Source organism: Octopus sinensis, linkage group LG6 (assembly GCF_006345805.1).
Source record: "Octopus sinensis linkage group LG6, ASM634580v1, whole genome shotgun sequence".
Classification (NCBI taxonomy): Eukaryota; Metazoa; Mollusca; class Cephalopoda; order Octopoda; family Octopodidae; genus Octopus; species Octopus sinensis.
The window spans coordinates 73,532,391-73,549,633 of record NC_043002.1 but is presented as its reverse complement, the minus strand read 5'-3'; the positions used below and the strand labels follow the sequence as shown (position 1 = coordinate 73,549,633).

The following is a 17,243-nucleotide window of genomic DNA, read 5'->3' as shown; positions in this document are numbered from 1 at the left end:
TAGCGGTATTTCATCTGGGTTCAAATTCCGCCGAGATCGACTTCGCCTTTCATCCTTTTGGGGTCGATAAATTAAGTACCAGTTACGTACTGGGGCGACCTAATCGACTAGACCCCTCCCCCAAAATTTCGGGCCTTGTGCCTTGAGTAGAAAAGAATATGGCTTGGACTTCTATAAATATTTACTAGAAAACTGGAAAAGTCACTTAGGTGACTGCCCGGTTCTGTGGATGCACACATTTGACCAGCTTATTGATTTTAAAAACGTAATTAGCAGCATAAACAATAATATTAATTTCACTATAGAATACAGTAATGCTCAACTACAATTCCTGGACATCTAAAAGAGACAAAACCATTGAAAAAGTCAGTCATTACAAACCAATAGATTCTCAACAATACCTGCTGTTCTCTTCATGCTATCCCAAACACACGAACACCAGTAATCTGCCTGATTGTTTCAAATGTTGAAACTCGTAATAAAAGACTCAATGAATTAAACGAAATATTACTTCAGAGAAAATATCTGTCAATGTAAATAGACAACAGAATAGAGCCTGTCAAAGCAACAGACGTTCAAGGATTGCGAAAAAAAAAAGACCTATTTCCGATACACCCAATAATCTATCCCTTACTACAGCACAGAGGTTTACAACCTTACCTACCAGAACACTCCACTGCAGAGACATGGCCACTGAATGAAACAAGTGCAGAAATGAAATAGTCCAGATGGAGCTGTGCACATACCCTTTACCAGGGTTTTTAGATTAAATTATATGCTTATTAAGTAGCATTAAGTATCTATGTAAATTTTGGGAGTATGTAATGTCTGTTCTCCCGCATATAGCTGGTATGTAATTGTGCATTTGTTTCCGTGTATTATGTGTTGTGTGTAAAAAAAGATCCTGATGAGGGGAGTATCAATTTCAAATATATTATATGTTTCATTAATTGACGCGTCTCCGAAACGGCCCGTAGATGAACATTTTTTTTTCTGTAATTTTGTATATTGGTCTTTTCTGTATTTTCTCTGGAATTTTAATATGTCATTTTAATGTCATTGTATGTTTTATTACCCCAAATTTTTAATTTAACTAATTTTTACCAAATGTTTTATGATTTTAAGCGTAAATTCAATGTGTTATATATGCAACACTGATTCTTATATATTTATATATTTTATATGATGTTTATATATTTATATATAACTATATTTTTAAACGTCGGACTTTATATCTGTTCTGTAGATATAAATGAATCTATGAATATATGTATGTTTTTGATCTTTCTGTGGATTTTGTAATGTTCCTTTAGTTGCTGCTTACATTGCCTCCCCTCGGATAAATAAGTGTATGCAGCTCATTTGAGCACTACAATTCCAGTCTGTTATATATTTTGAGTGTTGTTGTCACTAGCGATCTAACTTTGTATTTTGTAATTTATACATAATACATACATACATAGAGAGTGTATGTGAGAGAAAGAGAGAGTGGGCCAAAGTTAAATATTAATAAGTTCTTAATTTTTTGCTTTAAATTGTGTATATACATATATATATATTTATATATATATATATATATATATATATATATATATAATATATATATATATATATATATATAAATCTGATTTTCATAGCATTTTTTCCGATGGCCGGATAACATGCGCGCGCGCACATATACTGGTTGTCGATTCGAGTATGACTTCTCAAAACCTGCATTGAGAGTGTACATACATACAGGTATCGAAGTAATTAAAACACAACACACAAGCTCGCAGGTAATATAGAGCTGAATATTTATGGTTTAAAATTACAAGAAGATGGTTTAGAGATAGTCTAGTCCAGCAAGAAATTTTCCAAATTTTTTCACACAGACGCCATGAAAACGCTTGATTTCGCTGTAAAGACAGCTGGAAATCGTTATTATGATATTTCATGTGTCTTGACAGCCCAGAATGACTTCTGCAGAATTTATTGCAAGCAAAGCAAGATCGTTCATTAGATTGTGACTGTGAAAGGTTCAGTAGGCGGTCTAAATAAGAGCTTCTACTTATGACTAACTAGTCCAGCTTAAAGAGACAAATACTTGTGATATCACAAGTTAGGAGAGAAGGATCATTGGCCACAAGCACACCCTTTTTTCCATCTCCTTTTACAAGTGCATGTTTCTGCTTATAAATATATATATATATATATATATATTATATATATATATATATATATAATATATATATATATATATATATATATATATATATGTGTATATATATAATATATATATATTATATATTATATATATATATAATATATATATATATAATATATATATATATGCGCACACGCACATACTGGCTGTCGACTCGAGTATGACTTCTCAAAACCTGCACTGGCAGTGTGCATACATACAGTTACTGCAACAGCCCGGGTTTCAAGGGCCCACAGCTTTTTAATATTCTCCCAAAGAGCCTGAGGAACCTGCACAAAATAGATGTAGGTGTTTTAAAATCAAAGCTGGACCTCTTCCTGTCGAGTGTCCCAGATGAGCCTACATCAAGAGGCGCAAATGAGGGTAGCTATATCAAACTTCATTCTTCCCCAAGTGCCACATATTGGAGGAAGTTCTCAGTAATAATAGTGTAGCAAAACGGCGGCGCATCGGCATGGCCGCGGCTCTGAGCTGAAACTACAGAAAAAAATGCAGTGATGTTTTGACTATCTTGGAGCAATGTAACCATTTTTTCCACAAATTTTTACTAAATTCCTCTGACAGATCCAGATGTAACTCAGAGTTATCCATAAATATATAACCATATGTCCTTTAAGTATGAAACAGAGCTGAGTCAAGAAGAGAGAACCCGATATTTTAATGAGTTAGCCGTTGACAAAAATTTTTAGTGTCAGGTACAAAAACATTGACAGTTTTTCACGTCAAACTTTATGTATATATATATATAATATATAATATATATAATATATTATATATATATAATATATATAATATATTATATATATATAATATATATAATATATTATATATATATATATGTGTATATATATATACATATATATATATATGATTGATTGATTGATTCTAGTTTCAGCTTATGAGCTGTGGCCATGCTGGGGCACCGCCATATATATATATATATATATATATAATATGTATATTATACTAGCAGTATCGCCCAGCATTGCTCGGTTTTGTTTCGACCCTTTAGAATTAGAATTTTTAAAAATTAAAAATTTTGCATTATGTAGCTTGTTATTCTCTTTAAGTGAACATTTTACTGGTTTAAATACACCGAAAAATGGCAACACAGCAGTCAAAAAATCATAAAAAATAGAGATTTCCATAGAAAAAAAGCACCTTTTTGATGTAAATAATTTTTGGTCCTAACATGCTCCAATTTGAATTTTTCTTCTACAGAATGAAGAGCAAGCCTTCTTCTATCATACTCTCAATTTTGGTCAATTTTCGCCGCAGGGTCTTGGAGGAGATAGTGTTAGTTAAAGGCTATCAAACCTGCCACACACAGACAACTTCAGCTTTATATATATATATATATATTATTTTTCATGCAATTTACGCATGCTTGCACGCGTGGTGAACACAGTTCACATCAAACAGCTGACTGAGTAAAGTTCACTATTCAATGTATGGGATAAGGCCTAAACAAATACATTATCGATTTTTGCACTTGCGAGATGAATTTCTGAAATGGCGTGACCCATTTTTGGTGGTTCTACGATTTGTTGGCTAGGAGATGTGCCGGGAAGTTAAACACACAGACACACAAGTTGAGTTTTAGGCGCAGGAGTGGGTGTGTGGTAAGTAGCTTGGTAACCAACCACATGGTTCCGGGTTCAGTCCCACTGCGTGGCATCTTGGGCAAGTGTCTTCTACTATAGCCCCGGGCCAACCAATGCCTTGTGAGTGGATTTGGTAGACGGAAACTGAAAGAAGCCTGTCGTATATATGTATATATATATAAGTGTGTGTGTATATGTTTGTGTGTCTGTGTTTGTCCCCCTAGCATTGCTTGACAACCGATGCTGGTGTGTTTACGTCTCCGTCACTTAGAGGTTCGGCAAAAGAGACCGATAGAATAAGTACTGGGCTTACAAAGAATAAGTCCCGGGGTCGATTTGCTCGACTAAAGGCGGTGCTCCAGCATGGCCGTAGTCAAATGACTGAAACAAGTAAAAGAGTAAAAGAGTATATAATATTATATATATATATCTATATATAATATATAATACTACATATATATATATATATATATATATATATATATATAGATATTATATTAAATTAGAGATAAAACCACTATTAGGCAAATCAAACAGTGAAAATCATAAGCCAATACATAGAAATAAAGTTAATTAAAAATTATAAAAAATATGAAATATAAAAATCCAATTAAAATATTTAAATTATAGTTAAAATTTTAAAAATTATTTAAATTAATAAATTAAACTTATAAATTTTAAATATATATATGTGGTTGTGTGGTAAGTAGCTTGCTTACCAACCACATGGTTCCGGGTTCAGTCCCACTGCGTGGCACCTGGGCAAGTGTCTTCTACTATAGCCTCGGGCCGACCAAAGCCTTGTGAGTGGATTTGGTAGATGGAAACTGAAAGAAGCCCGTCGTATATATATATAATATATATATATATATATATATATTTATTTATATATATATATATATATATATATATATATATTATATATATATATATATAATATATATATATATATAATATATAATATATATGTATGTGTGTGTGTGTGCGTGTATGTTTGTGTTTGTCTCCTGGCATTGCTTGACAACCGATGCTAGTGGTTTATGTCCCCGTCACTTAGCGGTTCGGCAAAAGAGACCGATAGAATAAGTACTGGGCTTACAATAAATAAGTCCCGGGGTTGAGTTGCTCGATTAAAGGCGGTGCTCCAGCACGGCCGCAGTCAAATGACTGAAACAAGTAAAAGAGAGTAAAAAGAGTAAAGAGTATATATATAATATATATATATATATATATATATATACAAATTGAGATAGGGGTTGTAAATGCAACCCTCTATGGGATAACGTATATCCAATATACTGCTAGTGCATGTGGGTGCATCCCGGCGTATCCACTTATACTTACTATATTAGGTTTATCTTTATGCCCTCCTTAATTTGTATTCCATTTTATTTATCTATTTATCTATACATGGATATGTGTGTATATATATATATATATATATATATATATATATATATATATATATATATATATATATATGTGTGTGTGTGTGTGTATGTGTGTGTGTGTATGTATATATATATTCATATTTATTTATTTAATTATTTATTTTTGTTTATTTGGCACTTACTAATCTATAATTAATTTAACTTATAATTAATAAACTTATTCTAAATTAATAGTAACCTCTGTAGGTGTGTGAAAATGTGTATGTGTAAGTATATATGTTTTTGTACATATAGGTATGATCGTGGGTGAATGTACGGATGTATGTTTTTATTACACATATAAGCACGCAGGTGTGTGCTTGGATGTGTATATATGTCTATGCGAATATTCATTCATGGGTAGATATAAATATGGGTTTTATTTGTACGTATGAGTGCGCAGATATATATTTAAAAATATATATATATGTGTGTGCGAAAGTTCCCTGACACAGTATAGGAAAGTGTATTAATATTTATGCGTATATGCGGATGTGCGTGTGAGTGTGTGTGTTAGTGTTAGACACTGCTGTCTGTACTGATATGTCTATAAGCAATACGATGACAGACATGCACTCTCCAATTTATTGTAGAGATGTGTCAGGGTGTATTCATGTGTGTGTACATGTGTATGTGAGTCTCTGTGTGGATGTATGGGTTTAGGGTTAGATGTGGATGTGTATGTTTTGCTTGTACGGTGTGGTGGAGGTCGGGCGGTTCTCAATTGACCAACCGTGAGGAAGATAATGTTAATTTTAAATTCAAATCCAATAGTATATTTATGCCATAAGGAAAATTATTAACTGGAACACGGACATACATATATTCTGCTTTGGATCATAATGTAAGAGTTATTAATAATATCATGAATGATAACAATGATAACATTAATTAATATCATGAATGATAACAATGATAACATTAATTGTATTGACAACGATAATGATACTAACTTTAATGACACTTTGGAAACTATTATGAAGTAATATAATGTACTATTGACTATGTATATTTACATCTAGGTATTAATTTGTGTATGTTTATTATCACAATATTAAGTCGAAAAACTGAGACATTGGGTGTGGAACACATATATATGTTTACTAATTTATATTATTTATTTATATCATTATGCAATTGTATATTTTTTTATATGTATAGGAGTGTGAGTATATGCACTCATATGTATATATATATATATGTTGTATTGTGGGTACGCACCCACACCCATGTGGGTATATGTGTAGACTGTGTTATATTACATAATCTCCGAAGAGGCCTTGTGATATTTTTGTTAATGTCTCATTTATATCTATATATTGACCAACCATAAAGGGCTAATATTGGTAAAATGAGACATAATTATCGACATGGCCGAAACAGCTGTAAGATCTAATTTATACTTATATTTATATTTACTTGTATTTATATTCTTTTTTATATATATTCTAATTATTATACAACATTACTCTTTTATGTACACTTTTTTATGTACATTCCTTTATGTACACTGATTTGTTCTGCTTTTTATATTTAACCCTACAGTCTCTTATGTGGTGGTTTAATAAAGTATGTGATTGAGTATTATCTGGTAATTGATATTTGATCTAGATGTATTTATCCATTTTCTTATCTTGTATATATATATATATATATTTTATTATTTTATTTATTTATTTATTTATTTATTTATTTTTTTAAACTATCAAAAAGTATTAAAAGTTTAATATAAGATAAAGAGAGATAATATATATATATTAGGTATTATGTAAGTATGTATGTTTTGGTGTGTCTGTGTTTGTCCCTCACCATCGCTTGACAACTGATGTTGGTGTGTTTACGTCCCCGTAACTTAGCGGTTCGGCATAGGGGGCCCGATAGAATAAGTATTAGGCTTACAAAGAATAAATCCTGGGGTCGATTTATTCGACTAAAAGGCGGTGCACTAGCATGGCCACAGTCAAATGACCGAAACAAGTAAAAAAAAAAGGAAAGAAAAATGCTGAAATTAAGGATGTTATCGTACTTTTAATGTTTATTCCTTAATCTTCCCAACGAAAATTAAACCCAATAAATACTTAACTGAATTAATAATTAATATAAAATAAACAATTAATTATTTATACAGTAATGCTAAAGCTCTTTCTCTCTCTCGCTCTTTCTCTCTCTCGCTCTTTCTCTCTCTCTCCCCCTCTCTCTCTCTCTCTCGCTCTTTATCTCTCTCTCTCCCTCTCTCCCTCTCACACACGCACACCCACTCATTTGGATTAATGTCGTTGTTAAAATTCCACATTAAAAAAAAAAAATCAAGTTTTGGAAAATTTCGTACTGGCTTCAAATACGACGGAATATAAAAAAATAATTTTTTCTTTCATTGTTTAACATTTAACTTGCTTCATATTTCTAACATATTCAGGCTCGATACTCCTTGGATTGAAATATAAATTTTATATATAATTTTGAACATGTTTTAAATATAAATAAAACAAACCGTCGGATGCTCATCAATACCTTTCAAAAAAATGCAATTATAGAAATCGTGACTGGATTTGTAACCGAGCCAACAATAACACCGTGCCTCCGAGTCCCATCAATAAGTACCAATCGAATCCAGTTAGTAGAAGTTAGTTGACTCAATAGTTGACGGTGCTGTCAACTGTTTATCAGAGTTCCCCAGTTCTCTTCTGCTTATTTCCGTCCAGTCTCACAATCTACAAATGTTGTAATAACGAAGTTTGGCCGTACCAAAATTCTGTAGCGGCATATGAGTCGCCGGCCTATGTGACCGACCGAAGCCACTGTAACTACTTGTGCCCAGAGAAATGCCTTTCATTTCAATACATTTTCTTCGTCTTATCTTTGTTTCTCAGTGGCACTACTTTTCTATAACGAATGATAAGTCTCGAAGACAGTCATGTATGTGTGTGTGTGTGTGTGTGTGTGTGTGTGTGTGTGTGTGTGTGTGTGTGTGTGTGTGTGTGTGTGTGTGTGTGTGTTTGAGTGCATCTGCATGTGAGTATTTGTTATTTCTTTATTGCCCAGAAGGGGCTAAACATAGAGGGGACAAACAAGGACAGACAAAGGGATTAAGTCGATTACATCTGGCACTTATTTAATCGATCACGAAAGGATGAAAGGCGAAGTCGACCTCGGCGGAATTTGAACTCAGAATGTAGCGGCAGACGAAGTACCTATTTCTTTACTACCCACAAGGGGCTAAACACAGAGGGGACAATCAAGGACAAACTGATTAAGTCGATTATATCGACCCTAGTGCGTAACTGGTACTTATTTAATCGACCCCGATAGGATGAAAGGCGAAGTCGACCTCGGTGGAATTTGAACTCAGAACGTAGCGGCAGACAAAATATCTATTTCTTTACAACCCACAAGGGGCTAAACACAGAGAGGACAAACAAGGACAGACAAACGGATTAAGTCGATTATATCGATCCCAGTACATAACTGGTACTTATTTAATCGACCCCGAAAGGATGAAAGGCGAGGTCGACCTCGGCGGAATTTGAACTCAGAACGTAGCGGCAGATGAAATACCTATTTCTTTACTACCCACAAGGGGCTAAACACAGAGGGGACAAGCAAGGACAAACAAACGGATTAAGTCGATTATATCGACCCTAGTGCGTAACTGGTACTTATTTAATCGACCCTGAAAGGATGAAAGGCGAAGTCGACCTCGGCGGAATTTGAACTCAAAACATAGCGGCAGACAAAATATCTATTTCTTTACTACCCACAAGGGGCTAAACACAGAGAGGACAAACAAGGACAGACAAACGGATTAAGTCGATTATATCGACCCCAGTGCATAACTGGTACTTATTTAATCGACCCCGAAAGGATGAAAGGTGAAGTCGACCTCGGCGGAATTTGAACTCAGAACGTAGCGGCAGACGAAATACCTATTTCTTTTCTACCAACAAGGGGCTAAACACAGAGAGGACAAACAAGGACAGACAAACGGATTAAGTCGATTATATCGACTCCAGTGCATAACTGGTACTTATTTAATCGACCCCGAAAGGATGAAAGGCAAGGTCGACCTCGGCGGAATTTGAACTCAGAACGTAGCGGCAGACGAAATACCTATTTCTTTACTACCCACAAGGGGCTAAACACAGAGAGGACAATCAAGGACAAACAAACGGATTAAGTCGATTATATCCACCCTAGTGCGTAACTGGTACTTATTTAATCGACCCTGAAAGGATAAAAGGCAAAGTCGACCTCGGCGGAATTTGAACTCAGACGAAATACGGCTACGAATTTCGCCTTGCGTGTATTTGTGAGTATTTGTGCGTTTTAAATGCCTCTGGTCATTTTTGCAGATTTTTGCCTTTTGGGAGGTGTCTAAGATGTGTAGATGATGTTTACATGCATAAGTAGAAAGAAAATTCGAAAGTTGTGTGGAATCTGCAGTGGAATGTATAATGCAAAGTAACAGCAATTGGACCTGATGAATAGTGTAGGAGACAAGTGTATCTTGGGATACACCAAGGATAGTAGAACGTGAAATGTAGCAGTCTAACTCGTGAACATTACAGGGTCGGGTTAAAAGGTAAGAAATATACCAAGTAGTAGTGAATTTGGACAGTTAGTGTGTACAGTTAAAATAGTGTAAGAGATAAAAACGGAAAATATGGGATACACCATAGCTAACAAAACATACATTGTTGCAATCTGAGCTTTGAAAGGTTCGTTTCGAGGGAGAAAAATAGGTCTTATGTTGGTTTCGATGAAGGGAACTAAGTCGTGGTGGGCTTGGAGGGTCGGTGTATTGCTCAAGGATACGTGTACTTAACGATTTTGACCGGTATAGATAGTACAAAATAGCAGACAATTCAGTCCCAGCTGTATCAGAAGGTGAACATCACCTGATGTTCACTTTTTGATACCGCTCCAGATGAGCTGTTAATATCCTTTAACTATGTCAAGCGATATTACAATCGTGACCAGCCGTTTATATTTTCTCCAGACTTACTGTGCCTTGGACTTGATTATCTGATAAGTCCTGCTATATAATATATTGCAGTCTGTGGTAGAGAGATGATTTGCCTGTTACTTTTTAGGAAGTCGAACTACCAATTAGAAGCCTATATGTAGGCTCGAATCAAGAGCTGCGAACATTAAAGTCACCAACGATGGTGGTTTCAGACATTATTAACAAAAGTAAAGAAAACAATCAATAAAGACTTGAAAAGTAAGTTTTCTGATTTTTATTATTTACAATCGAAACATCGGAGTTAAAAATAATTACTTCAAATTATACGAAACAACGGCTTTTGATGTTGCTACTTTTCCTGCTTGTATTATTGTTATTAATTTTTTTGTAACATTTGCCAGACATTTAATTTATTACGAATCCTGTTACTAAATCACATCAACTCCACTTATTATAATGGATTGTAACAAAGCATATGAGAAGAAGGCAAAGCAAATATCAGTTAGACAAATTTTCCACATGCAATTTTTAAAAGTCGAACAATGATTCCGCCGCTGCAATAGCCATGTTTATCGTCCTTTTTGAGACGCTTTCTATCACAGATGGCCTTGGGTTAAATCGTTGTACATCGATCGTTCCTCCAATTCCACTCTCCTTGTCCTCGAGAAATGCTACTCTGCTACTATCCCTGTATGCGAAAATCGTGATGCGGTACATCTGAAATTAATTGAACCTGAGATCACTGCTTGCTGTTATTATTATTATTATTATTATTATATTATTATTATTATTATTATTATTATTATTATTATTATTATTATTATTATTATTATTATCATTATTATTATTATTATTATCATCATTATTATTATTATTATTATTATTATTATTATTATTATTATTATTGTTACACTATTTAAATTCGGGGAAAAGACCAGCAATTTTAAGAGAGTAGCTAAGTCAGTTACATCGAACCCAGGCTGGTACTTATTTTATCGACCCCCAAAGGATGAAGTCAACTTCGACGGTATTTTCCCGTTCTGAGTTCAATTATCCCCTAGGTCGACTTTGCCATATATCCTTTCAGAGTTAATAAAATACCTACCAGTTGTGCACTGGGGTCGATGATGTCGATTAGCCCCTCCCCAAAATTTCTGTCCGTGTGCTTCTAGTAGAATTATTACTATTATTATTATTGTTATTATTATCATTAATAATAATAAAAGGGCGGTAAATTTGCAGAATCGGTAGAATGACAGACATACACCAGTATCCAAAGGTGTGTAGTAACGATTCCTTACGTTTCAAGCTTCACGTTCATCAAGATTAACTTTCCTTTTTGTCTCTAAGCATTTTGTTTAAATGCTGACGAAAAAATGTCATGCTGTAGGTCAGCAATTGCTTTTATTTACGCCAATAGATTAAATCAGCTACATGATATTGCTAGGGAAATAAGAAAAGTCATATTGGGAAATAGAGGCGAGCTTGTACAGAAAGATTAGTAAGCAAATTACTTAAACACATATGCCACAAAATGTGTTTGTGTGGGTGTGTTGTTCGTGCTGCCAAAGAATGAAAGAAAGAGTAAAAGAAAGTGTTTGAGTAAATATGCAGCAATACCGGACCGTAAGCGCTGACTAGAAGTTTAATGACTTTGTGGTTCGTTTTTGGTTGCGAGCCATCTTACATACTCAGAGGTTTAGGCCAGTAGCTGCTGCGAAATTTCGGCAAACTATTGGTTTCAAATTTTGGTAGAAGACCATCAATTTAGGGAGAGAGGTCTAGTCAGTGTCATCAATCCCAGTGCTTAGCTGATGCTCATTTTATCGACTGCGAAAGGATGATAGGGAAAGTCACCCTATCTATATGCATATAGATACAAGCATTTACATAGATGCAGGAGATGGCACTTATACAGGTATAATCATATCTCTTATTTCTTTATTGCCCACAAGGAGCTAAACATAGAGGGGACAAACAAGGACAGACAAAAGGATTAAATCGATTACATCGACCCCAGTGCGTAACTGGTACTTATTTAATCGACCCCGAAAGGATGAAAGGCAAAGTCAACCTCGGCAGAATTTGAACTCAGAACGTAGCGGCAGACGAAATACCTATTTCTTTACTACCCACAAGGGGCTAAACACAGAGAGGACAAACAAGGACAGACAAACAGATTAAGTCGATTATATCGGCCCCAGTGCGTAACTGGTACTTAATTTATCGACCCCGAAAGGATGAAAGGCAAAGTCGACCTCGGCGGAATTTGAACTCAGAACGTAACGACAGACAAAATACGGCTAAGTATTTCGTCCGGTGTGCTAACGTTTCCGCCAGCTCACTGCCTATAATCATACATGTCTCTACGAGTGACATTGTAAATTGCAGCTTTCAACTAGCATTCGTTTGTCTTTTATAGCTGCTGAATTGGACTAAGGTATTAATAATAGAGGCAGTTAAATGTAGATCAGTGATTAAGTTCTTATATTTGAAAGGTCGTACACCAAAAGAGACTTTCGAAGAGATGAAAGAAGTTTATGATGACGGTACACCATCATACGACGTGGTTGGACATCGGTGAAAATTGTTCCTATTCATGGACGACCACATTCCGCCACTGATGATGACATCATCTATAAAGTGGGAGCCGCCATTTCGGAAAATTTCCACAAAACTATTCGGCAAATAGCCCAAGGAGTGAAAATAAGTGTAGGTCCGTGGAATAAGTCATTCTCGACCATTTGCACATGCAGAAGTTGTCTGCACGGTGGACTTCCCAAATGTTCACACCTTTTCATAAGCAGGAACGAGCCAATACCTCACAGGCTCTTTTGGCAACGTGCCAAGAAAACTAGGACTTTTTCGACAGATTTACTACTGAGGATGAAACATGGGTTCATCACTATGATTCTGCGACTAAAGCCTAGTCGAAGCAATGGAAGCATGATAACTCACCACCTCCAAGGAAGGTTCGTGTCCAACCCTCAGCAGGCAAGGTGATGCTCAGTCTTTTGAGACCAGCATGGATTACAGATGATGGATTTTCTGGCAAAGGGCTCCATAATTAACGAGGCATTTTTATGCTTCTTTGCTGCAGAAATTGCAGGACGCCATCAAAGCAGAGAGGCACGGCATGCTAACCAAAGAAGTCCGCCTCTTTCAAGACAACGCCCCAGTTCACAATGCACAAGTTGCCCTGATGAAAACACACTCCTGCGACTATGAAATCCTCCCTCGTCCCCCTTACTCTCCTGACCTTGCATCATCTGACTCTCACTCTTTCCAATCACGATGTCCTTTTTGAAGGGGAAGTACTTTTCAGATGATAAACTTATTTCCGAGGTAAAATCTTGACTCCAGACACAACGTACCGACCTCTACAGATGAAGTCTTCACTGCAGCATAAATCGGTGGTAGGAGTGCGTCACCATTGGTGGTGGTTACGTAGAAAAGGACTAAAAATTATGCCAAGTTTCGTTTATTCCAGTCCTTGGAAAGTGGGTCAGGAGAAATCTTTAATGAACACCCTTTGTACACACACACATAAACACACACACAGAGTCAATTCAAATAAAAGAATAAAAACAGACAACATAGACGTACAAAAGAAATGTATTAGTTTGACGCTCGGTGAAAGGAAAGATTTTGACGTTTCGAGCATAGCTCTTCATCGGAAAAGAGAAAAGGAGAAGTCCAAAGAAGGAGAAGACATCGTCAAAGGCGCGTGTGTAGTTACAATAAATATGTGGAACGTTATCGTTGACATATGCACCTATTTAAACATCATATAATGATACACACACACACAGACTTTCACACACATACATACACTACCGTCAGAAATTAATTAGCACCCTTGATTTGCTCACCATGAAGCATGGTGGGGGTGGTCTGATGGTGTGAGGGGCGTTCAGCTACAGTGGTGTTGGGCGGCTCTATGCCGTCGAAGGCAACATCAACACAGCAAAGTACGTTGAGATAGCACGGGATACCTCTTTGGTGGCGAGGAGTACGTGCTGGCCAGTCACCTGACCTGAACCCTATTGAGAACCTCTGGAGTCGATTGGGTAGGGATTTGAATGTGCAGCAATACAGGAACCGACACGAGCTGTTTGGGGCACTTCTTGCTGCATGAGGGGCCATCCCTGCACAGTACCTGCAGGCACTCATAGACAGCATGCCGACCCGCGTAGCAGCTGTCATTGCTGCCAAAGGAGGAGCAACAAGATATTGACTAAATTTCACGATTAATAACAATTATGTGGTGTGCTGGGATATGTTTTAATAAATTTTTGATTAAAAACGAGTTCGTTTCTGATAATAAGTTAATTAAATTAAGAAAATGTAAGAAAATGTAGAAATTTGAGAAGTGCTAATTAATTTCCGACGCGTACATACACAAACACATACACACACATACAATTACACGTACAGTACGATGAGGAATGCACATGTATGCTCAAAATCAATGAGCTTACGGGTGCATCCGGATATATATAGTATCATTTTGTCTTACTTAATTTTAATAGATGATTATACACATATACACACACGCGCGCGCACGCACACATACACACACACTCACACACTCACGTATATACACACACAGACACATATAAGTTCCATCGAGCGCACGTTTGGTTAATGAACTATAGTTGCACATACATGTATACACACACATTACATACATATACACACACAAACAAAAAAAACATACAGACAGACACACGCACGCACACACACACATGCACGCACAAGCACATACACACACACACACACACACACACACACACACACACACACACACACACACACACACATATATATATATATATATATATATATATTAAAAAAACTAAACGTGAGAAATTTTTTATAAGGTGTGTAGTTATACCTTTTTACATGCGTTTCATTAACATAAATAAATTATCAGTTAAATCATGCAAATCACATTATTAAAAATTATTAAATCGTCAGAGACGTATAGCTTTTATACGTGACATTATTAGATTGAAAAGATGATTGAATTCAACATCGTGGAGATAAAACGTACGTATATTTACGTAATAAGTCTTTGACGATTTGATTATAATAATAACCATGTAATATGAATGAGACTTATGTAAGGTGATGTAACTAAATACTCTACTAACAGTCTCTCCTATTTTATTTCTACACATGCACTATATAACATTCAAATCCGGATTTCATAGCAGAGGATTAAATTACTATACACGAACGGAAATACACACGGAATTCTTAAAACGTGGAGTTCTTTGGCAAGCAATTTAAGGCTTGAAATGCACTAGAATATGTATGTATATATATGTGTGTGTGTGTGAGTGTGTGTGTGTATGTGTATATCTATCTATCTATCTATCTATCTATCTATCTATCTATCTATCTATCTATCTATCTATCTATCTATCTATCTATCTATCTATCTATCTATCTATCTATCTATCTATATATATATATATATATATATATATAATATATATATATATATATATATATAATATATATATATATATATATTATATTAAATTAGAGATAAAACCACTATTAGGCAAATCAAACAGTGAAAATCATAAACCAATACATAGAAATAACATTTATTAATAAAAATATATAAAATATAAAATTCAAAATTTAAAATATTTAAATTAAAGTTCAAATTTAAAAAAGTATTTAAATTAATAATTTATACTTATAAATTTTTAAATATATATATATATATATATATATATATATATTATTATTTAATTTATTAATTAAAAAAAAAATATAACTATCAAAAAGTATTAAAAGTTTAATATAAGATAAAGAGTAAAACCACTACGATCGTTTCATGCCCATTAACCAATTCGAATAACAATAATTTAAATTCAATTAATAATTCGAATTATGGTTATAGTCAATCTTCAGGTTAATTATAATATTTAAATAAAGAATCAGAAATATTTAAACAATGTTTTTTAAGAAATAAATAAAATAATAATTTTTCTAATAAAAAACTCTATTATCAAACTAGAAACTTAACGATTATGATTATGTCATACAATCGATTATAATGTTAAATATTAATTTTTAATTTTTAAGTATTAATTTTTAAGGCAAAAAACCCACAAATAATCTTAAATCAGTTATAGTCAATATCTAATTACATAAATATTTTACAAAAAAAAATGACTATTCATATTATTAAATATATAATATTTGAATAATATATAAATTATCAATGAAAATATATAAATATATATAAATATTAGAATTAAGATCTAAAATTATCTCTATAAATAAATATATATGCACGTAAAATAAAGACTTAATAAATTAATTATTCATTATTACTAATAAAAATATTAAAATATTAAAGATGAAATAGCTAATTGCAAAAAAACAAACAAACAATCTTAAACGAACGCTGGAGCAAATTAACTATCTATATATCTCGTTGGCTAACTAATAACTTACAAAAATCGTATAGTTAAAATAAAATAAAATAAAATACTTAATGAAATAATCAATTCGTAGTTATATAGTATCAAATAAATACTACAAATATATTTATCAATGGGAAGAATATTACTACCAATTATCGATTTAAAAAGACAATATATAAGTTATAATAATAATTATAAGAAATATAAAATAACTATCAACAATTATAGTTATTTAAGACTAAAATTAATGCTATCCATACATGTATATACATGAAATCTAACTTTAAACAACTCGTATAATTGTTAACGAACAATATATCTCTATGGTTAAGTAAAGTCTTACGAATAAACGTAAAGTTAATATCTAATTATTATATAGAAAAATTACGATAATTAGATCATTACATAAACATCAATATTTACATAAAAAAACAATAATATTATACCATAAGACTTATAAAATATTTAAATTTTAAAATTTAAAAATCTTAAATATAAATATATACATTTTTTTTTCAGAATGAGATAAAAAACCAAGACTGTGAATATTCTAGAACATTTATAAATAGATCTTACAGCTGTTTCCAGGAT

At 33.7% G+C, this 17,243-nt stretch overlaps 1 protein-coding gene across 2 annotated transcripts in view; it reads right to left on the bottom strand.

Moving 5' to 3' along the window:
* Window positions 1-17,243, bottom strand: part of LOC115212730 — a 97,219-nt gene that overhangs the window by 27,472 nt on the left and 52,504 nt on the right. The window contains exon 6 of one of the 2 annotated variants that reach the window (XM_029781373.2): window positions 10,497-10,920. The exons of the other annotated variant lie outside the window; for it this stretch is intronic. Coding sequence (XP_029637233.1) covers window positions 10,732-10,920 — 189 coding nt within the window. The 3' untranslated portion in view covers window positions 10,497-10,731. Of the gene's footprint in view, window positions 1-10,496; window positions 10,921-17,243 lie in introns of those variants that run through there. 2 annotated transcript variants of the gene reach the window in all.